The sequence below is a fragment of the Camelina sativa genome, chromosome 12 (assembly GCF_030686135.1).
Source record: "Camelina sativa cultivar CO46 ecotype springtype chromosome 12, ASM3068613v1".
In the NCBI taxonomy this organism is placed as follows: domain Eukaryota; kingdom Viridiplantae; phylum Streptophyta; class Magnoliopsida; order Brassicales; family Brassicaceae; genus Camelina; species Camelina sativa.
This window is the reverse complement of record NC_141891.1, coordinates 41,288,243-41,312,892: the sequence shown is the minus strand read 5'-3', so window position 1 is coordinate 41,312,892 and position 24,650 is coordinate 41,288,243. Positions and strand designations below refer to the sequence as shown.

Below are 24,650 nucleotides of genomic sequence, written 5' to 3'. Positions count from 1 at the left end.
ATCCTTTATTTAAATAGATTTCAACTCTATATATATATATAAGATAAATTAAAAATACATATATATATATATATATTATACTAATTAACTAATTTTACAATACTTTTTAAATTTAATTGTAAGTATAATTTAGAGTAGAAAAAAATATTAACATGTAAGTAGACATTACAAAAAGAACATTGGTTGTAGGAAAAAAAGACAACAAAATGAAAGTCAGGAATCAAACTCCTTACCAAAGAAGATGCATGGGGCACCTAGGTAACAATTAAGCTGTGTAACTAAACAAACTAAATGTATTGGATAATTTTTAACAAGTAGCATGGAGCACGTGCCCCACCCCATCACTACATAGATCCGCCCTTGAAAATGGGTTGGAGATGCCCTTAATTTGGGAATTAAAATTGAACTGTAATTTTTTAACAGTGTTATGTTACTGATTTGACATATTACCATTTACGCATGGTCACTAAACCTTGTAGCCTACTAGCATGCCACGTTAATCTCTCGCTCTGCCACCTAATTAGCGCGTGGAAGCAAATTGGCCCTAAAATGGTAACCTTGTAACCTTGTGTGCTATATTCTTCACAACTTATCCCATATTGGTCAGCAGGCAAATTCGCCCATGAATTATTTTATCAATTTGGTGGGTTGATTATCTCAATGGTTTACATAAATTTTTATAATATAGACAATTGCAAATATCTATATGGTTTGAAGGCCACAAATGTAAAGACTTAACAGACTTTTCGTTAGTAAGTGAACGATTTCTTCGAAATATCTCTGTCTCTTTGTCCGAAATTTCTTCGAACCAATATAGTATTTAGATTTGTCAGTCAACGATTGAACCGTAGACTCACACCACATGTCTTAAACTTAAAATTCTACACTCATCTCTTATCTTTAAAAAAAAAAAAAAAAATTTTAAAAAAAAAAACGATGATTAGTTACGTTTTGTTTCTATACTCTATCCTCCTTTCCGTCTCCGGCGGAGAAGGAGCAACTACTGCGTCATACAAGCCAAACGATGTCTTTCTCATCAACTGCGGTGAAACGTTTTCCACCATCGACAACGGCGGCCGAACTTGGATGCCCGAACAGGAGAAATTTTTTCCGTCCAATACTGTCAATGTGTCGTTCTCTTCAGACGCGTTGCACCAAGAATCAGCTGGGATTCCTAAAGTTCCGTACATGACCGCTCGGATTATCAAATCTGATTTCACGTACAGTTTTCCAGTCTCTCCCGGCTGGAAATTCATCCGGTTATACTTTTACCCGACCCGGTACAAATTCATCCGGTTTCGACGCTGTTAATTCCTTCTTCTCCGTTGACGTCAACGGTTTCACTCTCTTACAAAACTTCAGCGCCGATTTAACGGTTAAGACTTCCAAACCGGTGTCAGCGTATCTAATCAAAGAGTTCATCGTTCCGGTTTACCTTACCGTGAATCTCACGTTCACGCCGTCTCCAAATTCATTAGCTTTTGTTAACGGTGTCGAGATTGTCTCCTTGCCTGAACGGTTTTACTCAAAAGGAGGATTTAACGACATGATAACAAACGTCGGTAGCAACGTTGACTCACAATTAGAGAACTTGATTGTTTTCGAGACAGTTTACAGGTTAAACGTAGGCGGAGCAATGGTGGACGACGTCGGCGATGCGGGAATGTTCCGGCAGTGGCTTTCCGACGGTGAATTCCTACTCGGTGATTTTTCTGGAATCACTCGGAACATTCCAGGTGTAAAGATCAACTACACGGAGAAAACTCCGGCGTATGTTGCGCCCGAAGATGTGTACACAACATTTCGATCAATGGGGAACAACGCTGACCTAAACCTGAAGCTGAACCTGACGTGGTTATTCACAGTCGACGCCGGGTTTAACTATATCGTCAGGCTTCATTTCTGTGAGACCTTACCCGAAATCAACAAAGTGAACCAACTCGTCTTCTCCATCTTCCTTGAACATCAGATGGCCATGCTAGAGATGGACGTGATTCAGTTGAGCGGTGGTTATGGGATTCCCATGTATCTTGATTTCATTGTGTATGTGGGTTCCGAAAGAGGACCAAGACCTGATCTACGACTTGACTTGCATCCTTTTACACATGATAGGCCACAGTATTACGACGCTATTCTCAATGGTGTGGAGATTCTTCAGCTGCATAACTCTGGCGGTGTTTTTTCCATACCTAATCTAAACCCAAACCCGATTAGAAAAGGGAAGTCGTCGTCACACGTTCTGGTGATAATCATAATGGTTGTTGGTTCCACAATAGGGTTTGCGACTTTCATTGTTGTGCTCATGTGTCAGATGATGAAGAGGATCAATAAAGGTACTGCTGAAACATTACAGTTATGCAGAATTGAAGAAAATTACAAAGTCTTTTTCACACACAGTTGGGAAAGGAGGATTTGGAATTGTTTACGGAGGAAACCTTTTTAACGGTCGTAAGGTTGCAATTAAGGTTTTGAAAGATTCTAATGGGGATGGTGAAGATTTCATCAACGAAGTCGCAAGCATGAGCCAAACATCTCATGTAAACATCGTTTCTCTTCTTGGTTTATGCTATGTGAAGGAAATTGCTCAGCCTCTACGCTAAACCTCATTCTCCTTATCTTGTTTTACACCACACATTACATATTTATACTACCAGCTTAGATTCCTAATTGTACGATTAACCTAATACAAAAGCTGCCCATTTAACATTGGGCCTTACACGTGAAATGGGCCCATGGCCTTCTTTGTCTCGTTAAACATTTGCCACAATACTTCTTCTTCTTCTTCTTCTTCACTTATGCCGCTTCATCTTTCTCTGATTTCTTCTTCCTTCTTTGTTACAAACTCTTCCACAACTTCATAACTTTCTTTCTCTGATATCATTAGTACCATGTTAGGCAAAGGATCAATTTCCAACACTTCCTCTTGATCCTTTTGCCTAACCCCCAAATTTTCAAGTTCCAGTTTAGGGATTGGATCTCCTTTGCTCCTTGAACTTCTCCTTTGTGCCATGGCCGTGTTTCTTTCAGAGCATCAATGTAGCTCGCAGGTGGGTTCTCTTTCTCCCTCATCATCTTATTCTTCACAATCTCTTCAGATTTGATCTGAGTCTTCTCTTTCTGTGGTCTGGTTCTTGACTTGATTTCTCTTTGATTCTCAACAATCTTAAATGAACACTGATTATTTTCCTTGTTCTGTAGGTACTCTTGCGAGTGATTCAGGTCATCCATCTCCTCCTTGGCAAATCTCTGCTCATTCCATGCATGTGAACTCAACCTCCTAGGCTCACTTACGTACTTGTTCTTCAGGGGTTGGGCTTCTTCTTTGTCTTTCTCCCTCACACTTCTTTGGGTAAATTTCTCCTCTAATCTCATACATTTTGCTTTTCCCTGATCCATTTCTCCTTTTTGCATATCTATTGATTCCATGATTCTTTCCGGTCTGATACTCGCCACCACTTTTCTGTGGTTCATATCAATATCAACTAAGACTTCCTGCTCCCTTTTGTGCAGGTGCTTTTGTGTGAGGTTCATGTCTTCATTGTCATTCTCTGCAATTTTCAGCTCATCCCACCATGGTAGTTTCTTCATCTCAATTTTCCTCTTGCACTTAATCTTCATCAATCGAGTACTCTCTTTGTTTATCATTCTAACTTTCTCTGGAGTGAGTTTTTTCTTGGGTTTCCTCTGGTTTTCTCCTAACACAATTGATTCATGGAATTTTGTTTTCTGCAAGTGCTTTTGCGTGGAGCCCATGTCTCTAATCTCATTCTTGGTGAGGTGCGGATCATACCACCATGGTAACTTCCTCTCTTCTTCTTCTCTTTGATTTTGATGCATCTGCTTCAGTTTTGTTGTAGGTACTCCCTTGTATATTGTCTTCCAGTTCAGGATTTGATTTTCTTTATTCTCTTCTTCTGAGATTGTACTCTCTTCCTTGCCTTCAACAAGGCTTTGAATCTCTTCTCCTTGAACTGGCATATGAAATGAGCTTTTTCTGGAATCAAATGCTTGAGACTCCCTCTTGCTGTAATCTCTCTTTCTCTCTAGTTTCGAAGGTAACTCCACCTCTCTATTCTCAGTCTGTTGTTGCTTCTCTAAGAACCTTCTGCTCACTGGTTTTGCTAAATTTTGAGAACCATTATTGTTCTCTTGCTTTGTTCCAACAGTTCTGTGATTTCTCCCTTCTGCTTCTAGTTTCCCATGAACTTTCTCCACGTCCATGTCGGTTGTATCTCCAACCAGACCTTGTTCTCTCTTAGGTAAGCTTATCTCTCTCTGATTGGTATCTTTGTTGAACTTGACAGACATGTGCTTCTCAGTTTTCTGAACCATAGCCTCTGTCTCTTTGACCTTTATTTCTCTGTCTTTACTTGTAGTGCTTCTTTGGTCCTCAACTTCACTATCATATTTGATCTTCTCAGGTTTTCGACTTAACTCATCAAATTTCTGATCAGTGAGTTTAGTTTTTCTCTTGGCAGTGATTGAGCTTTTCTCCTTTTCCATTTTGGCTTCATCGTGGATCTCTCCTTTTGTCATAGACTTATCACTCACTTGTTCACTCTCATCCTTGACTTCTTGAGTTACACCGTTCTCCTTTTCATGTAGCATGATACCAATCATCTGTTCACTGACCTTCTTAATCATCTGTTCACTGACCTTCTTTTCTTCTCTTTTTTCAACAGCCTTAACTTTGGACTTTAGAGTATAACAATCAACTATCAGCAACTTGTATTTCTCCTTTTGTTCATTGCTCGACTCTTTCTTCAGTTCACACTCTTGTAAGTGTTTCTTGTCTTCCTGACTCTTTGTCTCACTAGCATTCACAATGAGGTCTCTTGCTCCCTCATTCTCATAACTTGATTGTGATTTTTCCTCCTCTTCTTGCAGGTTCTCAGATTCATCATTTCGACACCCTTTACCATCTCTTTCAGGTTTTGTTTCCTTCTTCTTTTCTCTGTGACCTTCTTCTCTTGCTTTCTCAAACTTAATACAATAACCTTCCTCAGTCATAGGTGCTTCCACTAATCTTTTTCCCTCTTGATTGATAATTATGCAACTCAGCCCTTGGAACATAACTTGACATATGTGTGGTACACTTAGGTAATTATGTGTTAGACTCGGTACCAGAAGAACATCTCTCATGTTCCTCTTCCCTGATTCAGTTATTACGGAAACAGTGCCTTTGCCGTGTGCCTGAACAAACTCACCACTTCCCAGCCTTAACCAAGTCCTTGTTCTAGTGTCTAGTTGAGTGAACCAACCCTTTTTTCTGACCATGTGCCTATCCGCTCCACTATCTATCACCCAGATATCTTCATCTCTTACATCTTGATCATGTGTAAGTGTGAATAACCCTTCCTTTGGAATTTCCAATTCTTGATCGTGTTCATCTACTTGTGCTTCAGCTTTGTACTTGAAATAACAATCCTTCTCACTATGACAGTCTGTCTTGCACACATTACACCACTTTTGTTGTGATGGTTTTGACACGAATGTTGCTTCTGTGTTAACAGTTGCCTTACAAACGTTGCTGAACCTCTGCTGCAATACATCCCACGCATCCTTTGAAGTTTCACTGAGACACAAATAGCTACTAAAAATCTCTTGAGAGACAGCACTAAACAACAATTGTAAGGCTGCCTGATCTTTCACTTTCAACTCCTTCCAATTTGTATTTCCTCTCTTCTCATCTTGGATTCCTTCCATGACTATATTCCACAACCCTCTAGATTTAAGTAACACTCTAGTCTTTATTACCCATAGGTTGTATTTGTTCCCATCAAACACTGAAATCACTTGTTGGTTATACATCTCTAACTTCAGATCTGAGTTTCGGATTTACCTTAATCACTTGATTTTTTTTTTTTCTTTTTCACTTGCTGTGCCCAACTGACTCAGCTTGTACTTTTGTTTTCTTTTGTGCAGATTCTTCAAACTTCTAGGCCACCAAGACCTTGGAGCTCTGATACCATGAAGGAAATTGCTCAGCCTCTACGCTAAACCTCATTCTCCTTATCTTGTTTTACACCACACATTACATATTTATACTACCAGCTTAGATTCCTAATTGTACGATTAACCTAATACAAAAGCTGCCCATTTAACATTGGGCCTTACACGTGAAATGGGCCCATGGCCTTCTTTGTCTCGTTAAACATTTGCCACAATACTTCTTCTTCTTCTTCACTTATGCCGCTTCATCTTTCTCTGATTTCTTCTTCCTTCTTTGTTACAAACTCTTCCACAACTTCATAACTTTCTTTCTCTGATATCATTAGTACCATGTTAGGCAAAGGATCAATTTCCAACACTATGAAGGGTCTAAAAGAGCGATTGTGTATGAGTTTTTGGAGAATGGGTCTCTCGATCAGTTTATGTCTAGAAAAGAGTCACTTACTCTAGATGTTACAACACTATATGGAATCGCATTAGGCGTAGCTCAGGGATTGGAATACTTGCACTATGGCTGCAAAACAAGAATTGTGCATTTCGACATTAAACCTCAGAATATCCTCTTAGATGAAAATCTTTGTCCTAAAGTCTCAGACTTTGGCCTTGCTAAGCTTTGTGAGAAGAGAGAAAGCATTTTGTCACTGATAAACGCTAGAGGAACTATCGGCTACATTGCACCTGAGGTGTTTTCAAGAATGTACGGCAGAGTCTCGCATAAGTCTGATGTGTATAGCTATGGAATGCTGGTCCTCGAGATGATTGGAGCAAGGAACAAAAAAGTAGTAGAAACAATTGATTCTGCAGTTCGACTTACTTTCCAGATTGGATCTATAAGGATCTCGAAGATGGAGAGCAAACATGGGTATTTGGTGATGAAATAACCATAGAGGAAAAAGAGATTGCAAGGAAGATGATTTTGGTAGGTCTCTGGTGTATTCAGCCATGCCCAACAGATCGTCCACCGATGAACAGAGTCGTCGAGATGATTGAAGGAAGTGTCGATGCTCTTGAAGTCCCTCCTAAGCCTTCTATGCATATTTCTAGTGGACTTATTGCTGAATCTTCTTCGCTTTCTGATTGCGGAGAAGCTGAATAAAATCTGAAACCGTTGAGCTTGTGGAACGGAATTTTGGTATTGTGGAATACTTTAGTGTAGCATACTTCAGCAGACACGAGACTTGTCAAGCAAGGTATTGAAAATAAGCTGTCAAAAACTAAAAATGAATAATTCCTGGGCGCCTAAGAAATTCACATTTGTTTATGTGTGTATCATTTATAGATTTTCTTAATTGTGTCATTGTTTCTTTTATATGTAAAGAGTTATACTAGAATAGTTTTACATTATATGTTAGTTAATTCTACCACTATATATATTTGTACATTGAGATTTTATATGAAAGACAACTCGATAATATATGTTCCATAATATCACAGAGAAATAAAAAAAAACATGCTTTGACACAAATCGTTGTATTTGTATATATTTCAATTCTTTGTTAACAGTTCCACAGCAGTAGAGGCCTATTAATCTATTATGATCATTCAAATAAAAAACCAGACCGACATATTTCTTGTGCTCTCTGTAAAAGTCTTCAACATAAAAAAACATAAATTTTCCATATGATATAAGTTCGAGTGACATGTGATATAAGAAGAATTTTCATGGCTCTTATAGCAAAATGATGAAGCAGACACTTGATAGAAATCATGGACGGTTGATTTTCTGTATATTAGCGCAAAACCTTTTCATGTGTTTAAGTGTTTTGCTGGTTAGATAAAAAGGTGCCAAACTACAAAGAACGTTTTGAAAATATATTATTTTATAATTTTTGATTATATAATCTTAAGCACCAAAATAAGTTTTTTTTCCAAACTTATCACAACATCTCAAAATTAAATCTTAAACTTAAAATATTACACCATACCTCTCAAAACTATATTGTAAATGTGAAATTGAGAACCCAAACCTAAAAAAAAAAAAAAATTTAAATTAATTTTAAATATTATAATGTGTTAAATAATGCTATTTTTTAAAATTTATGGAATGTGTGCTATAATTGTCAATAAAACTTGTTTTAGTGCTATTTTAGGGTATTTCTCATCTTTAAAACTATAATAACTGACTAAAAAAAAAAAAAAAAAACAGGATGTTTGGTTGGCACTGGAAGATATATGGTGTTCAATCACATAAGCTAAAATTTTGTATAGAAATTTCAATCACGTATACGTGACGGCTATATTATTAAAAATCAGCAATGAATGCATAAAGACAAGAATGAATAACTCGTCAAGATACCAAATCTATGGTTCCATTGTGCTTACTTTGATCTTTGTTTCTTTGATAGAAACATTTTTTTTGTTTTTGGTTAATAATTTATTTGTTAGAAACTTCTTCGAAACGTGTTCTTAATTTTGCTTTGTTTAGTGAACGGTTGACCCATATAGACTCACTCACTATCTATAACTTAAACCTCAATTATACACTCTCATATCATATCTCTTATCTTCCTCTCCCTCCATCACCTTCAAAAACAATTCCGATGATTTGTTACGCTTTGTTTGCTTTTATATATTAGCTGCCGTCTCCGGGCGAGGAGAAGAAGCAACGGCGCCATACAAGCCAGACGATGTTATTCTCATCAACTGCGGTGAACCCTCTGTCACCATCGACACCGGCGGCCGAACTTGGATGCCGGAGGAGCAGAAGAAAATTCTGCCGTTGAATTCGGACAACACGTCATTCACTTCAGACGCATCAGACAAAGAATCAAGAATTCCTCAAGTTCCCTACATGAACGCTAGGATTTTCCAATCAGATTTTACGTACAGTTTTCCACTCTCTCCTGGTTGGAAATTCATCCGGTTACATTTTTATCCGGGCCAATACGGGTACGGGCCCGATTTCGACGCGGTCAGTTCTTTCTTCTCCGTCAGCGTAAACAGTTTCACTCTCTTGACCAACTTCAGCGCTGATTTAACGGTGAAAGCTTCCGAAGGAGAGCCAACTCTAATCAAAGAGTTTATCGTTCCTGTACACCAGGGGTTGAATCTCACGTTCAGGCCGGCTAAGAAATCGTTAGCTTTTGTTAACGGTATCGAGATCGTGTCCATGCCTGACCGGTTTTACTCAAAGGGAGGATTTGACAACATGGTATCAGAAGTCGGTAGTAACGTTGGCTTTGAGATAGAAAACTCGACGGCTTTGGAGACCGTTTATCGTTTAAACGTAGGTGGACAAATGGTGGGCGAGGTCGGCGATTCGGGAATGTTCAGGCGCTGGCTTTCTGATGATGATGCCTTCATAGGCGGTGGAATCATCGTTACGTACATAGCAGATGTAGTGATCAACTACACGGTAAAAACTCCAGCGTATGTTGCCCCAGCGTACGTGTACGCCACGAGTCGCATAATGGGTAACGCCAGGTCTCCTGAGCTAAACCTGAACTTCAACATGACATGGCTATTCACGGTCGATGCCGGGTTTAATTACCTCGTGAGGCTTCATTTCTGTGAGACTTTACCGGAAATAACCCAACGGAACCAGCTCGTCTTCTCCATCTTCATCGAACATCAGATTGCTAAGCACGAGATTGACGTGATTCAGTTGAGCGGTGGTTCTCGGATTCCAATGTATCTAGATTTCAGCGTATATGTTGGTTCTGAAAGTGGGCCCAGACCTGATGTACGACTTGACTTGTATCCTTTTAAGGACTATGGTGCATCGTATTATGATGTTATTCTGAATGGTGTAGAGATTCTCAAGCTTAACAACTCAGATGGTAATCTAGCCGGACCTAATCCAAATCCTCCATTATCATCAAACTTAACACCAAACCGTCTAAAGCCGCAGCATATGAAAGGTACGTCACATGTTCTGGTGGTAATCTTCATAGCCGTTGGTTCTGCAGTTGGGCTGGTGACTTTCACTGTTGTTCTCATGTTGTCAATGCGTCAGAGGAAGAGGAAGAATAGAAAGGAAAAAAGTGTTGTAATGTTCAAGAAACTACTGAATATGTACACTTATGCAGAATTAAAGAAGATTACAAAGTCATTTTCTTACATACTTGGGAAAGGGGGATTTGGAACTGTTTATGGAGGAAACCTTTGTAATGGTCGTAAGGTTGCAGTAAAGGTCTTGAAAGATTTGAAGGGAAATGGTGAGGATTTCATCAATGAAGTCGCAAGCATGAGCCAAACGTCTCATGTAAACATCGTTTCTCTTCTTGGTTTCTGCTATGAAGGGTCTAAAAGAGCGATTGTGTATGAGTTTTTGGAGAATGGGTCTCTCGATCAGTTCATCATTAGAAATAAGTCACTGGCTCGAGATGTTAGAACATTATATCGAATTGCGTTGGGCATTGCTCGAGGTCTGGAATACTTACATTATGGCTGCAAAACAAGAATTGTACATTTCGACATTAAACCTCAGAATATTCTGATAGATGGCAATCTCTGTCCTAAAGTCTCAGACTTTGGCCTTGCTAAGCTTTGTGAAAAAAGAGAAAGCATTGTGTCACTTATAAACGCAAGAGGAACTATTGGTTACATTGCACCGGAGGTGTTCTCAAGAATGTATGGCAGAGTCTCACATAAGTCAGATGTATATAGCTATGGGATGTTGGTCCTGGACATGATTGGAGCAAGGAACAAAGAAATAGTAGAAACTATTGACCCTGATGCTAGTTCGACTTACTTTCCTGATTGGATCTATAAGGATCTTGAAGATGGAGAGCAAACATGGGTATTTGGTGATGAAATAACCAAAGAGGAAAAAGACACTGCAAAGAAGATGATTGTGGTAGGACTCTGGTGTATCCAACCATGCCCATCAGATCGTCCACCGATGAACAAAGTCGTCGAAATGATGGAAGGAAGCTTAGATGCTCTTGAAATCCCCCCTAAGCCTTCCATGCATATGTCCGCTGAGGTTATTCCTGAATCTTCTTCACTTTCTGATGGCGAGGAAACTGTATAAAAAATATTGTTGATTAAGCATGAAAACCTTATTTTACTTGTTTTTCTTGTTCGTATAAAAGAAATTGTAAAAAAAAAAAAAAGTTTACACAATATTGAAAAAAAAAAAGAAAAAAAAAAGTTTACACAATATTGTACTTAATTTCTCATAAACTAGAGAGGTGCATAAAATCAAATTTCTAAACAAAACATTTATAGTAAGTTTTAAAGACTCTAAAACCTAGATTTAACTAACATAGTATACCTGATTGCAAGAGTTCATTCGATGACACAAAATTCAAGTCAACTTTTGATTCTTAGACAAATGTTTGGTGTTAATAAAACCAAGAAAGAATGGCATGAGGCCTATTTAGCTCATTAGCACGAGGTGGAAGAAGTAAAGCCCATGAATGGGAAATAAAACTCTTGTTGTCTCTCTTTCGTCTCTTTGCTCTCTTGTTGTATCGCCTTTGCCAACGAGTCGAAACTTTATCAATTGTATGTTTTTTGGTCAACGATAATAAATTGGGACAAGCCGTTATGGTTTTGGTCCGTTTCTTACTCTCTTTGATCATTGCCATTTTCATTACCAAAATAATCAATTTTTAGTTTATAATTCGAGTTAAGGATCGGAGTTTCGGTTTAGGAATTTATATAAATTGAAAATTGAAAGTTTGGCCAAAAAACAACTTTTATGTCATTAACAAAAAATCATAACACCAAATTAATGTTTGTTAGTGACTCTGTTAGCAAGATTAAACGATATGTTTGGTTTGGCCAAATCAACGAAACTTGATCCATAAATATATCAACAATAGTTGATGATAAAAGTGACGTTCTATAAAATTTATGTTTTAAATAACTTTAATTTAAAAATTTCGTAATATTTTTTTTTTAACATTTTTCGTTATGAAATACGTCATTTTCCTGTAAACAATCACCTACACTGAAAAAAAAAATATATATAAATATTGAAAAAGTAATGGATTATGTTTGCGCGTACCAACTAAAGTCTTGACTCTTGACAATAACTTTAAAACAGATTTCATTTAATAAAAAAAATTATATCAATAAATATTCTGTATTCCCAAAATTACCAGGAAGAAGAAACCAAATTGTGGAGAGAACAAAAACACCAATTCGATTTTTTTCATGGCTTAGAAAAATATAAGAATCCTTTTAATAAGTTCTCTCTATCGAAACCCAAAACAAAAAGGTTGAGCCTTTTTCTCTATCGTTTGAGATGGGCAACAAGAGACTCTTGACTGGTGGGTCAAGTAAAGGTAGTAGCTACAGAGATCCTCTGTTGCTGAATCAGGTTCGTTCCATTAACCTTTCTTGTTTCTCACTCTCATACTCTCATGTCTGATGATTCTTGCTTTGGTAAAGTTTCATGATCGATGTAAAGTTTGGACCTTTCATCACCAAGTTTTTGGGCAATTTATTAGAAAGTTCTAAATTGTGGTGACGGGTTCTGTTTCTAGTGTCGTGTGAATTGAAATTACAAGTTGAAATCCAAGAGAGGGTGGTTAGTATTTGAAGTATATGGTTCTCACTTGACCAAGTGATCATTTGATTTCAATCATTGGATTGTTACAACGGAAGAAATATTCTTAAAGTTTGATTCTTGATTTAGATTTTGCCAAACAAAAAAGTTCTCATGTTTCAGTGAAAATCTGGTTTACAAAGTTTTCTAATTGTTAGTTTGTTTACATGGCACTCGTATGCAGGATAAAACGAAAGCGAATGGAAGCGAAAATGGTACAAATGATCTTGAGCATGGTGCAGTTGAGGTATTTGTTTTTGCTGTTTTTTGCAGAAACTTTTCATTTATAGAAGTGATAACATCTTATTTTTGGGTTTTTTCAGGCAGCAAATGTTGGATTTGGTAGAGTCTTTGCCTTGGTGAGTGATTCATTGTTATAAAAAGGTGTATAGTATAACATTATTATGTTAAGATACATCAATACTCAAATATTTTGGTTGCAGGCAAAGCCTGATGCGGGAAAGCTAGTGATTGGTACCATTGCTTTGTTGATAGGTTCAACTACTAATCTCCTTGTTGTATGTCTCATCTCTTTGATCTCCAACTTCATATCTATTTTATCTTGGTTGCTCTCTGAACTGGAATAGTCTGAACAACGAAAGCTGAATTTTTTTCTGTTATGTAGCCAAAGTTTGGTGGGATGATTATAGACATTGTATCAAGAGATGTCAAGACGCCTGAGAAGCAAACTGAATCCTTGATCGCTGTTAGAAACTCCGTAGTAATCATTTTGCTTATCGTTGTAATCGGGTAATTTGCATCTTCAAAACATTTCAAATTAGTCCTCTCTTGATCTTTGGAGTTTTGGTTTTGTCTAACTCATACTTCTTTTTTATATAACTGTGTTTCTTTAGATCGTTATGCACGGCTTTGCGATCATGGCTGTTTAACTCTGCCAGCGAAAGAGTTGTGGCTCGACTGAGAAAAGATTTGTTTAAACACCTAATGCATCAGGTAAACATTTTTCAAGTTTTTTTTAATGATTTGCTTTATCCTTTGTCATTATTCTTTTAGTTAGTCGTTCATGCAAGAACTTGATTGGAGAAAATGTTTTGTTGTCATCTTCTTAACAGGAAATAGCGTTTTATGATGTCACAAAAACTGGAGAACTCTTAAGTAGACTATCCGAAGACACACAAATCATAAAAAACGCTGCTACTACAAATCTTTCTGAAGCTCTTCGTAATGTAACAACTGCGCTTATTGGAGTTGGTTTCATGTTTACATCATCTTGGAAATTAACATGTAAGAAGCTTCTCATATCTTTTTTTTCAGATTTTGTACTAAGAGATGGAGTATACTGACATATCTTCTTGTTCATCAATCATGCTTTTAGTGTTGGCACTAGTAGTAGTTCCGGTAATTTCAATTGCTGTGAAACAGTTCGGCCGCTATCTCCGTGAACTTTCACACACAACTCAAGCTGCAGCTGCTGTTGCTGCATCAATTGCTGAGGTTTTTTTAACTCTGCCATTTTCGTTCAGTGCTTATCAATGTTTATTTTCTCAGTTCATTATTTTAGATTGATTGGATCAATATTTACTATTTAGGAATCTTTTGGTGCAATCCGAACTGTTAGATCTTTTGCGAAAGAAAGCTATATGGTATCACAATATTCCGAGAAAGTCGATGAGACTCTGAAGCTAGGACTCAAACAAGCTGTAAGTTTTTTGTGGACTAAACCATCTCATTAAATTTAACTATTTGATGTTTGATGTGTCTTTTGAGAAGATATATTTTGGGTGATTTAGGTACTTGTCGGGTTGTTCTTCGGTGGACTAAACGCAGCTTTCACATTATCTGTTATTACGGTTGTTAGTTATGGAGCATACTTGACAATATATGGTTCCATGACCGTTGGAGCACTCACTTCCTTCATTCTTTATAGCCTCACAGGTTTCATTTGCGTTTGTGTTTCTTGATCTGGAATTTTTATAAGAATTGTTTGTACTCAACTAAGATGCTGTTTCTGCAGTTGGTTCATCCGTATCTTCTTTGTCGAGTTTGTACACAACTGCAATGAAAGCTGCAGGTGCTAGTAGACGTGTTTTTCAGATCTTAGACCGTGTTTCTAGCATGCCTAGTTCAGGGGATAAGTGTCCGGTCGGGTAAGATTTTGCTCTCATGCTCCTTAATTAAATTTTATATATATCATAAGAACGGTTTATAATACGGAGAGATATTATGGTTGCAGTAATCCTGATGGTGATGTGGAATTAAATGATGTCTGGTTTGCTTATCCTTCTCGGCCTAGTCACATGATACTCAAGGTAACACTAAATCGTTGTGTGTACTTTTGTTTATATATCACGGGTTAGATCATAATATTTTCAGAACAAAACTTGTATCCCTCAACTCATAAACAATTAGTATGTCTGAAAGTTTGGTTTTCCTAAGTTTTTGACCCCAGAGTTGCAATATAACAGATTACTGAACCGTTACAATTTTTGAAGATGATAATTGGATTTGTGGAACTGTTACAATTTTTACCATCGCTTAAAACACCTAAACTTTTGCAGGGAATATCATTGAGGTTGACACCAGGTTCAAAAGTTGCACTTGTAGGACCAAGCGGTGGAGGAAAAGTAAGTACAGATCATACAGTTTTCGGTATATGAAGTATATAAACGAAGTATTTGTGTTCGGTTTTCTTAGAATTTTGAATGAAACTGCAGTTTTAGGTATGGTTATGGAATCAGAACTGTATCAGTCTATTTTCTCTTTACTTCGGTTATGGCATCTATTTTATCAATATATTTACAATTTGGTTTGGATCGGATGAGCCGGATTAGGCACCCTCAGTTCCCATTGAATGTTTTTCATTTCTTTCATTTGATATGTGCAGACGACAATAGCCAACTTGATTGAGAGATTCTATGATCCTCTCAAGGGAAAGATCTTGCTTAATGGAGTTTCTTTAATGGAAATATCTCATCAGTACCTTCACAAACAGGTAAACAATTCTTTTTCATGTTTATGGATATTTGTTAGAACCCAAATTTAGACCTTTTCTTATCCCGGATTGTATTTATTTCAGATCAGCATTGTTAGCCAGGAACCAATTCTTTTCAACTGTTCAGTGGAAGAGAACATTGCATATGGATTTGACGGTGAAGCTAGTCTTTCGGATGTAGAAAATGCAGCGGTAAGCTCATCACAAGTCTCTTTCTTTCTCCATTTTAGTTGTGCTCATTGGCACATAAGCCAATTACGAACTGAGCATGCATTCTGATTGGGATCAAAATGAAATGTTGTGACAGAAAATGGCGAATGCACACGATTTCATTGAAGCGTTCCCGGATAAGTATAAAACCGTTGTTGGAGAACGTGGATTACGGCTCTCAGGTGGACAGAAGCAAAGGATTGCAATCGCAAGGGCGCTTCTTACAAACCCAAGTGTTTTGCTTCTTGATGAAGCAACAAGTGCACTCGACGCAGAGAGTGAATATCTTGTTCAGGTAACCAAACAGAACACTGAAATCAAAACTCAAAAAGACTAAAAAAACAAAAACAACCTACTCATATCCCAATGTTCTGTATCTGTTTGCAGGATGCGATGGATTCGTTGATGGCAGGAAGAACAGTGTTGGTGATAGCTCATAGGTTATCAACAGTTAAGACTGCAGACTGTGTGGCGGTTATATCAGATGGTGAAGTGGCTGAGAAAGGCACTCATGATGAGCTTCTCAGCCTTAATGGAATTTACACCAATCTTGTCAAGAGGCAGCTCCAAAGTTCATCCTCTGTCACCAACTTGTGAGATAAGTTCAGTCATCTGACAACAGAAACAAAAAGAAAGAACCCATAGATTCAATTCTAAGAGGCCATTTGTATAATTTGATCTCTTATTACAGCTCCAGAGTTCTTTTCTATGAAAACTGACACCTTCAGTTTGAGGTAGAGGGTTCTCTGACATAAAATTGTAAAAACTACTCCACAACCGTTCCCGGAGTTATCTTGCAAAAAAACTCTATTTTCCTATTAAGGAAAAAGACAAAAAAAATTGATATGTATCTTCGTCCAGAAAAACAGTTAAAATCAACTCCAACTATTTGCCAAACGTTTTTTTATACCTAAACTCTAACACCTTGCAAATAACAATTTGAACTGTATTAAAATTCAAATTTGCTATCTAAACTATATAAAATGTTGTTAATTCCAATCTCTGTTTGAACAGTGTTAAATTAGAGTTTGATCATGTTAAGTCAGACGGTTCGTGACTTCAACGTAGCACTGGGACTTACCAAAACTACGTCGTTTTCGTCATTTTTGGATATTTTGTACCAAGAAATTATCAAAAAAGAAGTCTCACAACGCACCCGAAAATAGATTCCAATACTCCATTTTTTGTCAAACACTTTGTTTCTTGCCACAACACACCTAAAAATGACCAAAACAACTTAGTTTTGGTCATTTCCAGTGCCATGTGGATGTCACAGATCGTCTGACTCAATATCATTAAACTCTGATTTAACACTGTTCGAACAAAGGTTAAATTTACAACATTTTATATAGTTTAGATAGCAAATTAGAATTTTATACAGTTCAGGTTGTTATTTGCAGGGTATTGAAGTTTAGGTATAAAAAAACGTTTGGCAAATAGTTGGGGTTGATTTTGGCTATTTTCCCGAAGGGAGATACATCTTTTACAGGAACCAGAGGTGTGACTGATCGACGTAGATTTACCAATGCAATGTTTGATCATGTACATCGTTGCTAGCTTAGGGAATACTAGATCAAAAGCAGGTGCAGCAAGAGGATAAAGAAAGTGAGAGTGAGCTTCAATGATCAATTAGGTGGAGAGGTGGCTGAGATTGTTTGGATGTCAGATGGAGGAGACGTGAAAACAGAGTCCGATCCTATAAATGTCAAAGAAGGAAGTCTCGTTGGGATATATGAATCACCAATGCAAGTCACACTGATACCCAAAGGCCAAGGGAAGGAAGGTAAACATTTTACAGGAACCAATGGTGGGACTGATTAGCTTCTTTAGTTATCTAAGTATTGTGCGTTTTAATTTTAAACTGAAACCTTATTGAACTTCGATTTTGGAGCTGCAACATTTGTTGTTGTTTGCTTTGATTTCAAAGCGATATGGATCAGAGATGAGTGTAGATGACTTGGCTGAGTTTGATGCTTTAAAACATGACAACAAGGTTGATTGGCACTTAAATTACCTGCAGAAGAAGTAATGGTCCGACTTCAGAAGAGCTAAAATTGAGGTATGTAGATGTTAGGAATAGAAGACTAGCTTGTATCAGAAAGATAGTATTTCTCAGAGGGAGGGTATGAGAGATAGAGAGTAGTATTTACACCACGAGTATGTCGGGACATTTCAAGATTAATGGGAAGGAACATGGCTAGGCCTGGAGAACTTTGGTCAGATATGTTGATGAGAAAAGAAGAGGAAGCATAATACGATCTCCCTAGGATGAAACTCTGATGGAGGCTGATGACAGGAGATAGGCGATGTGATTTGGTGGTGATGATGCATGAGTGATTTGTGAGTGGCTATGTGCGATGATCGAACAATGAAAGCAATGATTCAACGGTGAGAAGTGTTTAGATGGCTATATGGAATTCGAAACAGAGTGAAGAGTTTCTTAATCACAAAGTGTTTAGAAACTCGGAATCATGAACGCATTCACGAGTTCGGATTGAGAGAAGAAAGGATCAACAATACTTGTTACATAAAACTTCTTCGCTACCAAACAAGGAGGCATCGCTTTTGGGTTTTATAATCAACCCTAAGGCTCGACACTCCAAACAACAGGAACTTCAAAATAAAACAACCAAGAGTTTAAAGGAAATAAGAAAACAACGAGACGTCCCATCCCACAGGATCCTAATTGGTGCGCCTCTAAGATACTAAGTACAGAAGTCATGGTGACTTGTATTAGTACAGAAGTCATGGTGACTTGTACATTATTCCCCATTGGTAATGACTTCTAGATAACTCGACGTAGTGATCCATTTGCCTCATTAAAAACCATACCGAGAAAACCCATTGGGACAAAACTCGGCTATGAGAAAAAGAGTGCAAACTTCACACCTAAGTTATCTAGTTATCATTACCGGGTGAAGTCTTCAAGGTAGATATGTTGAATACTTGGATCCTCGGTAGATTGAATGACCCGTCAGCTATGAGTGAATGAGCTTCCTTGGCCATCTCCTTAGCTCTTGAACGAGTGATCCTTCCCACAATCTCCGGTTTCTCTGCAGCTTCTGACTCCTTGCTGGCCACGATCATATCATCCTCCCCCTCTTCAAAAGGATTTGTCCTCAAATCGGAATCTGTATAATAAGGGAGCAAGTCAGAAACATTGAATGCTGGAGATATAATGTACTTACCCTGAAGATCAATCTGGTAGGCGTTGTCGTTGATCTTCTTGATGACTTCAAATGGGCCATCAGCTCGTGGTAGAAGCTTGCTTTTCCTCTCTTCTGGGAACCTATCCTTGCGTAGATGAATCCACACTAAGTCTCCTTCTTCGAAAACGAGCTCCTTTCTGCCCTTGTTTGCATGCTTCTCGTACTGCTTGGTTCTTTTCTCTATGTTCTCCTTAGCTTTAGCATGTATCCTCCTGACCTGTTCAGCCTTTTCTTTGCCATCAAAGCTACACTTCACACTTAAAGGTAAAGGAATCAAGTCTAGAGGTGATTGTGGATTAAAACCATAAACAATTTCAAAAGGAGAGAATAGAGTAGCAGAATGCTTAGCGTGATTATATGCGAACTCAACGTGTGGTATACATTTTTCCCATGACTTGAGATTGCTTTTCACTAAGGTCCTGAGGAGTGTAGATAGCGTCCTGTTCACCACTTCGGTTTGCCCATCTGTTTGCGGATGACATGTGGTTGAGAATGATAGCTTGGTCCCGAGTTTAGCCCATAGCGTTCTCCAGAAGTGTCCTAGAAACTTTGTATCTCGGTCTGAAACGATTACTTGAGGCATTCCATGCAAACGTACTACTTCCCTGAAAAACAAGTTAGCTACAATAACAGTATCGTCCATCTTGTGACTGGCAATGAAGTGGGCCATCTTGCTAAACCTGTCAACCACAACGAAAATCGAATCTCTACCATTTCTGGTTCGAGGTAAGCCAAGAACAAAATCCATAGAAATATGAGTCCAAGGTTGAGAAGGGATAGGTAGAGGAGTATACAAGTCGTTGGGCTATACTTTACCCTTTGCCATTTTGCAGATATGGCACCTAGAACAGACTTTCTCAACGTCTTTCTTCATTTGAGGCCAATAGAAGTGTTCTTGCAGTCCAAGTAGAGTCTTTGACACTCCGAAATGTCCAGCTAGTCCACCTCCGCGAGCTTCTCTAATCAGCAGTTCTCTTATGGATCCTCTTGGTATACACAATCGATCCTTACAAAATAGATATCCATCCTGCCTATAATAGTTTTCAAAAGCAAACTTATGGCATTTGCCATAGCTCTCAGCAAAATCGATGTCAGTCTCATAAAGTTCTACTATTTTATCAAAACCTTCAAGCTTAGAAGACAAGGTAGAAACGAGAGTGTACCTCCTGGATAATGCATCTGCGACTACATTATCCTTACCTTTCTTGTACTTAACCGTGTAGGGGAAAGTCTCTATGAACTCCATCCATCTGGCATGTCTCTTGTTGAGCTTCTGTTGTCCTTTGAGATGCTTCAAGGACTCGTGATCAGTATGAATAACGAACTCCTTGGGCCACAGGTAATGCTGCCACGTTTGAAGAGCCCGAACCAAGGCGTACAGCTCCTTGTCATATGTAGGATAGTTTAGCGTCGATCCTCCTAGCTTCTCATTGAAGTAAGCTACTGGCTTTCTTTCCTGCATCAAAACAGCACCTATACCCACTCCGGAGGCATCACATTCAATCTCAAAAAATTTCATAAAATCAGGAAGTAAGAGAATAGGGGCAGTGATAAGCTTCTCTTTTAAGGTTGAAAACGCCTTCTCTTGTGCTTCCTCCCATCTGAATCCTACATCCTTCTTGATAATTTCTGTAAGTGGTACTGCAATGGTACTGAAGTCTTGGACAAATCGCCTATAGAATCCTGCTAATCCATGAAAGCTCCTGACTTCTGCCACGTTTTTGGGTGTTGGCCACTCCTTAATAGCCTTGACCTTCTCATCGTCCACTCTAACTCCTTCTGCACTGACAACAAAGCCTAGAAAGACAACCTCAGTAGTACAGAATGAACATTTAGAAAAATGTTCTGCAGTCAACACACACACAGTACCTTGTACCACTCCTTAATAGCTCTGAAGTCAACACACATCCTCCATGAACCATCTTTCTTTGGTACGAGCAATATTGGTACTGCGCATGGACTGAGACTCTCTCTGATGTGTCCCTTGTTCATCAACTCTTCTACTTGCTTCTGAAGCTCTTTAGTCTCTACAGGATTGGTCCTGTAAGCTGGTCTGTTCAGTAGAGCTGAACCTGGTACCAAATCGATCTGATGCTCTATCCCACGTATTGGAGGCAAGCCTGGAGGTATCTCTTCTGGAAATGCATCCTTGTACTCCTCTATAATCTCTATCATCTCCCGTGGAAGCTCTTCTGCTGGCTTGGTACTAGCGAGTGTCTCTTTGTAGACAAACATGAACGTGGTCATATCTGGATCAAATAGCTTATTGAACTCGCTGTGATTGATGTACAGGCTGTGAGACACTTTCTCTGTATCCTTGCGGTTCATGTGAAGCTGATCCTTGTAGATCTTGCTGGGTGTAAGTGGTAGAAGAGTGACCTTGCGTCCTTTGAACTCAAATGACTGCTTGTTGGTGTAGCCATCATGAAACACTCTTCTGTCGAACTGCCATGGTATTCCCAAAAGAATATGACTTGACTTCATCGGGATCACATCACAAAGCAGCTCATCTTTGTACTTCCCAATTGTGAGTTTCATACCACTTGCTGCGAAACTGTTAAATCTCCTTTTTTCTTCAACCACTGTAGCTGATAAGGTCTTGGATGTGAAGTGGTCTTGAGATTAAGCTTCTGTACCATCTCTTCACTAGCTGCATTAGTACAGCTGCCACGATCAACGATGAAGGTGCAGACCTTGTCTTGAACCATACACCTGGTGTGAAAGAGGTTCTCACGCTGCCCTCTATCATCTGGATGAGTCTGAACACTTAAAGCTCTGCGTGCTACTAACATCTCTCCCATGACTGCTGGTTCACCTTCTTCACCTAAATCAGACTCTGGTTCACTCTCGGAACTGTCTACAGACACAATCTCTCCTCCTTCTTGAAGAAGAAACATCTTCTTGTTAGGACAGTCTCTGGAATAATGCCACATTCCTTGGCATTTGAAACACCTGATATGACTTGTAGAGATGCCACTCTTGGGCTTGAAATCGATCTTAACTTCCTCTTTGACTGTGGCTGTCGTGGGTTTGCTGTCCTTGGTGAAGGCGGGTTTGCTGAACTCTCTTGGCTTGGGAATTTTAGACGTAAACGTTGACCTCACTCCCTTTCTCTTGATCTGTGATTCAATTAGCTCTGCCTTATGTACCATTTCTTGCACATCTTCATAGTTCTGCAGCTCTATCTTGTCTTGAATCTCTCTGTTCAAACCTCCAAGAAATCTAGACATAACCATGTCTTCACTTTCTCTTAGATCAACCCTGATCATAAGCGTTTCCAGCTCCTAACAGTAGTCTCTAATAGACTTAGTTGTTCTTTGCTAAAGGAACTCACTCTCTTTCTGGTGTTCCTGTTTCAAAATCAGTAGATAAAAGCCGTTAAAATCCAAAAGTAAATGTGCTAAGTTGGAAATTCCGTAAACTCTAAGAGACACTCACGAAGGTTGACAAATGATGTTGCATAGAGCTATCACCATGCCGAAGCCTTTTTCTTGTTTCAAAACCTAGTCCTAGACCATAACAAAGCTTCAAGATTTCAATCCATGCTATCACAGATCCATCGGATGAGAACAAGGCTAGTGAGTGCCAATGACAATATAATAAGAAAAGCATCCAGTCAAAATATTATACAAAGAGCTTAAATCAACAAGGCATAAACAAAGACATAAATTGTTAGAAAAACTAGAGATCGGAACGTATAACCTGTAGCAATGATCCCAAGTATATACTCGACTTCTTGTCCTGCAGTTAACAATCACAAGACCTCAATCTAATCTAGAACTGGAACTCTCAAATCCAAGAGTCAGCAGACAGCAACTTTCACAAATTTTAGAAACTAAAACAGATATCATAGCCACTACCATCCATTGCCTCAATAAATTTATGTTGCCAAATTTGGATAGTAACTCGGAATGATTGACTAAAATTGAAAACAAAATGAATAGAGAAACCACAAAATCCAGAAAATTCCCAATCAGCAAAGCTAGACTCACGGTTTAAGCCATGCCTTACATTATCAGTTTTTCACCATCAAGAATATAACAAAGCTTCATATAATTTGTCGATTAATTTTCTCAACTGGAAAAGAAGAAGAGTCACCGAGATTTGTTCCTTGAGTCTGTGAAATGAGAATTGTTGAATGTATCACCCTGTTTCACAATGAGAAACCAAAATCAGAGAATCAATGAGCAACAAGATACAAGTCACTTTCAACAGATTATAGATATTGTACTCATGAAATATATCATCTTACAACTCCACACAGAATCTAAAAGGCATGTCATCACTTCTAATCAACAAGAGTTCTTACAATAGCAAGTCTGATAAGTGATAAGCAAATAATCAAGTCTGAAAATCAAAAGCAAATTGGACCTGAAACCGTGCGACGACCCGACGGAGAGAGTTCGAGCTACTACTTTGCAAAATGTGATTGAGAAGAAGGGGACCCGCCATTGTCGAGTTCAGAAGAGACTGTAAACTGAGAGGGATCGAGAGTGAAAGATGTGACAAACAAATTGGGATCAAGTTTCGAATCGAGTTTCAAAATGGGTTTCAGATCAAGTTTCAGCGAGACAGAAGAGAGAAGAAGAAGGCTTCGATAGGAGAACCATAGTCTCTTTGTCACCGGTATCAACAACGAGAATCAAAAGCTCTCGATCTGTTCCACGATTGGCCATCACAGTCGCCGGCTTCTCGTTTCCTATCGCCGAGCAACTCAAGTCGGAGAAGAAGAAGAAAGGAGAGCGAAAGAAGAGAGGAGAGGTGGCTGTTTAACGAGAAATTCAACCTAATCGATCTATTTCTCTTTTAGTTCTTTCTTTTCCTCTATTTTTTATTTTATTTTGTTAATATTATTTCAGGAATTTTTTGGAGGCAATGAAATTTACATTTTCCCGGTTATCCCTAAGATAACATTTTCATTTCATCTATGCTATTGTAGAATAAAAAATTAAGCACCACTATCAAAAAATTTTGCGGTCATTCTATCATAGCGTTTTCCTTTTCGGAAACGCTATAATATTTTTTCAGAAACTCAATTATAGCAGAACCTTCAAAACCGCTATACAATATTGCTATAAATACCCTTATTTCCTGTAGTGTCTGTATTGGTCAGGAACACTTAGGATTCGATTACCCCATCCTTAGAAGCTTTTGTATTTTAATTGCTTGAATTTTATTTCATCACTCGATCCCTTACCCGAACAGGTACACGATCACCTGCTTCGAGTAACCCCTCGAGTTGTTCATATTTCATTTGTTAACTCGATCACCCCACCCAATCATGTGCATCAAGTGCTTAGGTTGTGTGGTTCCCTGTTTATATTCTTTTCTTTCTTTATTTTATGATTGTTAGACAAAACCCTTTATTGCTTGGCTTGACTTGCATTGTTCTGATTGCATCCTTCCTGCTAGCATAAACAACCATTTGGATTGATAACCCTTTGTACTGCAACTGCATAGGGAATTGATACCCTGGGTGAAAATCTTGTTATCAATTGATATGCCACTTTTCGTCGATGGGCGTACAAAGTAAGTAAAGACGGAAGGGAAAACCAGAGGCGACTTTGATAGAAGAAATCTTCATAAAGAAAAATATATCCTTTTGGCGGATTCCACGGTCGATGGTGATCTCCAGGGATTATATTGGAAACGTCGCGATTATTGAGACTGCAGTTGTTCAACATATCGTGCACAGATTTGACGTCACTTTGAGTTTTGTTGCCTCCTACTTGACCCCGGTGATCAAGCTTCAGAGGGATATCCTCAAACAAAATTTCTGGATTCGGAGATCGGAACTCGCCAACATTCAGATCGCCAGAAAACAATT

The 24,650-nt window shown here is 38.4% G+C and overlaps 2 protein-coding genes and 1 pseudogene across 2 annotated transcripts; all 3 read left to right on the top strand.

The window, feature by feature from the left end:
* Positions 1 to 877: 877 nt before the first annotated feature.
* LOC104734027 (putative receptor-like protein kinase At5g39030) lies at positions 878 to 7,048 on the top strand (annotated as a pseudogene).
* Positions 7,049 to 8,360: 1,312 nt separating this feature from the next.
* Positions 8,361 to 11,056, top strand: LOC104734026 (putative receptor-like protein kinase At5g39030). The gene has a single exon (XM_019233703.2). It carries the CDS (start codon positions 8,642 to 8,644, stop codon positions 10,925 to 10,927), a length of 2,286 nt encoding a protein of 761 aa, XP_019089248.2. The 5' UTR covers positions 8,361 to 8,641; the 3' UTR covers positions 10,928 to 11,056.
* Positions 11,057 to 11,900: 844 nt separating this feature from the next.
* LOC104732935 (ABC transporter B family member 27) lies at positions 11,901 to 16,613 on the top strand. The gene is made up of 17 exons (XM_010452539.3): positions 11,901 to 12,223; positions 12,636 to 12,698; positions 12,775 to 12,810; positions 12,895 to 12,969; positions 13,077 to 13,201; positions 13,306 to 13,405; positions 13,525 to 13,696; positions 13,788 to 13,906; positions 14,002 to 14,112; positions 14,203 to 14,347; positions 14,427 to 14,559; positions 14,646 to 14,721; positions 14,971 to 15,036; positions 15,297 to 15,404; positions 15,489 to 15,596; positions 15,712 to 15,909; positions 16,002 to 16,613. Exons 1-17 carry the CDS (start codon positions 12,149 to 12,151, stop codon positions 16,209 to 16,211), a joined length of 1,920 nt encoding a protein of 639 aa, XP_010450841.1. The 5' UTR covers positions 11,901 to 12,148; the 3' UTR covers positions 16,212 to 16,613.
* The last annotated feature ends 8,037 nt before the right edge of the window (positions 16,614 to 24,650 follow it).